The 2,500-nt window shown below is 42.8% G+C and overlaps 1 protein-coding gene across 1 annotated transcript in view; it reads right to left on the bottom strand.

Moving 5' to 3' along the window:
• LOC118815139 (macrophage-capping protein-like) overlaps window positions 1–2,500 on the bottom strand; it is a 27,647-nt gene that overhangs the window by 14,581 nt on the left and 10,566 nt on the right. Inside the window, exon 4 of the mRNA XM_036581076.1 lies at window positions 485–646. Within this exon, the coding sequence (XP_036436969.1) occupies window positions 485–646 (162 nt within the window). The remainder of the gene's footprint in view (window positions 1–484; window positions 647–2,500) is intronic.

Genomic DNA, 2,500 nt, shown 5'->3' with positions numbered 1-2,500 from the left:
TAAAATGACCATACATGACACAAAATGACCAAAATGAAAATCTGGTGACACTTTATTTCGATAAATCACTGTAGATGCTTTATTGATGCTCAGTTATGTTTAACAAAATATTAAATTTCCTTTAATTTTCTCTAGCACCACTCCTTCCTCAAACCGTGACCTTAACCTCAAACCCAAAACCCTGAGCCAGGCCCTAAACGTAACCCTGGTCCTAATCCTGTCCATAAGCCCAACACTGTTGAGAACCAACTGTGTTTTAACTGCTAGTTTGTTACTAATTGGAACATCTAAATACCTGCTTTACTCTAAACATCTACTGGGGGCTCCCCAAAAAAATGGGACCAGAAATCTTGTTATATTAACTTAGATTGGATTAAGATTCATTTTTACTCCTGTAACGTTACTTTCTTGGAGAGGAAGTTTTTTAGGATTTTAAGTGATGTGAAAACATAACAGACACACACACACACACACACACACACACCTGTCCCAGGTCCAGGATGAAACAGTCTCCTCTGTTGAAGCTCCTCCAGTTCAGCTCCACTTCCTTCACTCGGATGTTCTTTTTTCCTTTGACCTGATAAAGACGCCTAACAGGACCAGAATCTGCCTGATTCTTACGAAAGCCAGACTCCACCCCACCCTCCTACACACACACACACACACACACACACACACACACACACACACACACACAGGGATGTGTAAACATACATGAAACTGTGTATTACATGGACAGAAGTATGTGACCTGACCATCACATCCACGTGGGCTTGTTGAGTATTTCATTCCAAACCCAGAGGTGTTAATAGTGACCAACCTCTACAGTAACAGACACTACTGTTCTGGGAAGGCTTTACACTAGATGTTAAACCATTGCTGTGAGGACCTGACTGTATTCAGCCACAAGACTGCAGTCAGGTACTGATGTTTGAAGATCAAGCCTGACACTCAGATGCTGTTCTGGTTCATCCCAAAGGTGCTGAGGGGGGCTGAGGTCAGGGCTCTGTGCAGGTCAGTCATGTTCCTATGTCCCATCTTCCCCTTGTAGCAAACACTGGCTGAAACTTTACCCCTAGGCTGAGTGTTTCTAACGTATCAACAGCCCAAAGTTAAGGGCCTTTTGGCTCCAGCAAGTCTGGAATTGAGGTGTAAATCTCAGTCAGATTTACAGCTGAATCAAGAACCAGCACCCCTCTCCCTTCACCCAGAGGGCAACAGGACATCGCCTCCCTGGAATATTGGCCACATGGCCCTCCAAAGTCCTGTGGACAACTTTATCTTTAAGTAACAGAAAGTACATTTCTAAGGTATATGTCCACTCCAAACTGCAACCATTCGTTAGAACTCTTTTTAACTAAACTAGACATACCAAAAACTGAACTCGCACGACTTTGGGCGGCAAAATTCCAACTTTCTGAATTCCCTAGGGATCTCAAGCATGGACCCACAGCAGCCCCAAGGTGTGAAAAAACAAATTACCACATCACCACCGTAAGGACTTGTGCTTATAAGGAACCCAAGAAACTTCTTGCTTTGTCTGCTTGATTATTAATATTTATATAATCTGTAAGCAATACTACTTGTATTAATCTTGTTGTTGTGTAGTACCTAAATATTACCTGTATCTTTTTCTACTATTAAGTGTTAGAAATACGTAGAGTATAACTTTGATAACAGTCAGACCCAACCATTTAATTGCTATGAGTTTAGACCATTGACCAATATGTATCCTGAATGTGGTTTTCACTCTGGCTCCACCTCCAAAGGGTAGGGCCTCCAGCTGAGCAAAACTAGAGTGCACCGCAAATTTGAGAGGAGTTCAGATTCCTGCGTTCGCAACAAAAGGATAGCTAAGTTTCTAAGTGTGTGCCGGCCTTGGTCAGAAAGACAGGTCAGAAGTATTAGAACGCTAAATTTTCAGATCTGAAACCTTTGTTTGTTTTGTAACTTGCCTGTTCGTCTACACACCTTAAGTTTAAACCACCCTCAGAGAAGGAAGGTGGATTTTTTGTCTTTCATTACTATCACTTTGTTTTGTTTTGTTTTCTGGTTTTATTTTCTATTGTTTATCATTGAATGTAATCCAAAAGTAGTTTGATATTTAGCCAATAAATTCCCTTTTCTGAAGCATCCTTGGTGCGAGTGTTTCTCTCTCTTGCCCTGGTCTGTAGACTTCAAATAACTTGCCCATTCATCTACACACCTTAAGTTTGAACCACCCTCAGAGAAGGAAGGTGGATATTTCTTGTCTGGCCCGGGAGGATATATCCATAACTTTCGATTCTGCTAAAGAGAGGTAGTTAGTTAAATTAGTATCACCAGCCTCAGAACCCTGATTGCAACCTGAACCTCGCCAGCGGAGTGGGAGCGGTTCTGATGCCACGGAGAGCCAGCATCGCACCCAGAGCCACGCACTGATCTGTGAACAGATCGACCATCGAAAGGCTGCCCAAGCTCCACCGTCAGACGGCCACGAGACACCTCCGCCCAATCACTG

This window comes from Colossoma macropomum, unplaced genomic scaffold, assembly GCF_904425465.1.
Source record: "Colossoma macropomum unplaced genomic scaffold, Colossoma_macropomum, whole genome shotgun sequence".
Classification (NCBI taxonomy): domain Eukaryota; kingdom Metazoa; phylum Chordata; class Actinopteri; order Characiformes; family Serrasalmidae; genus Colossoma; species Colossoma macropomum.
This window is presented reverse-complemented; position numbering and strand designations above follow the sequence as displayed.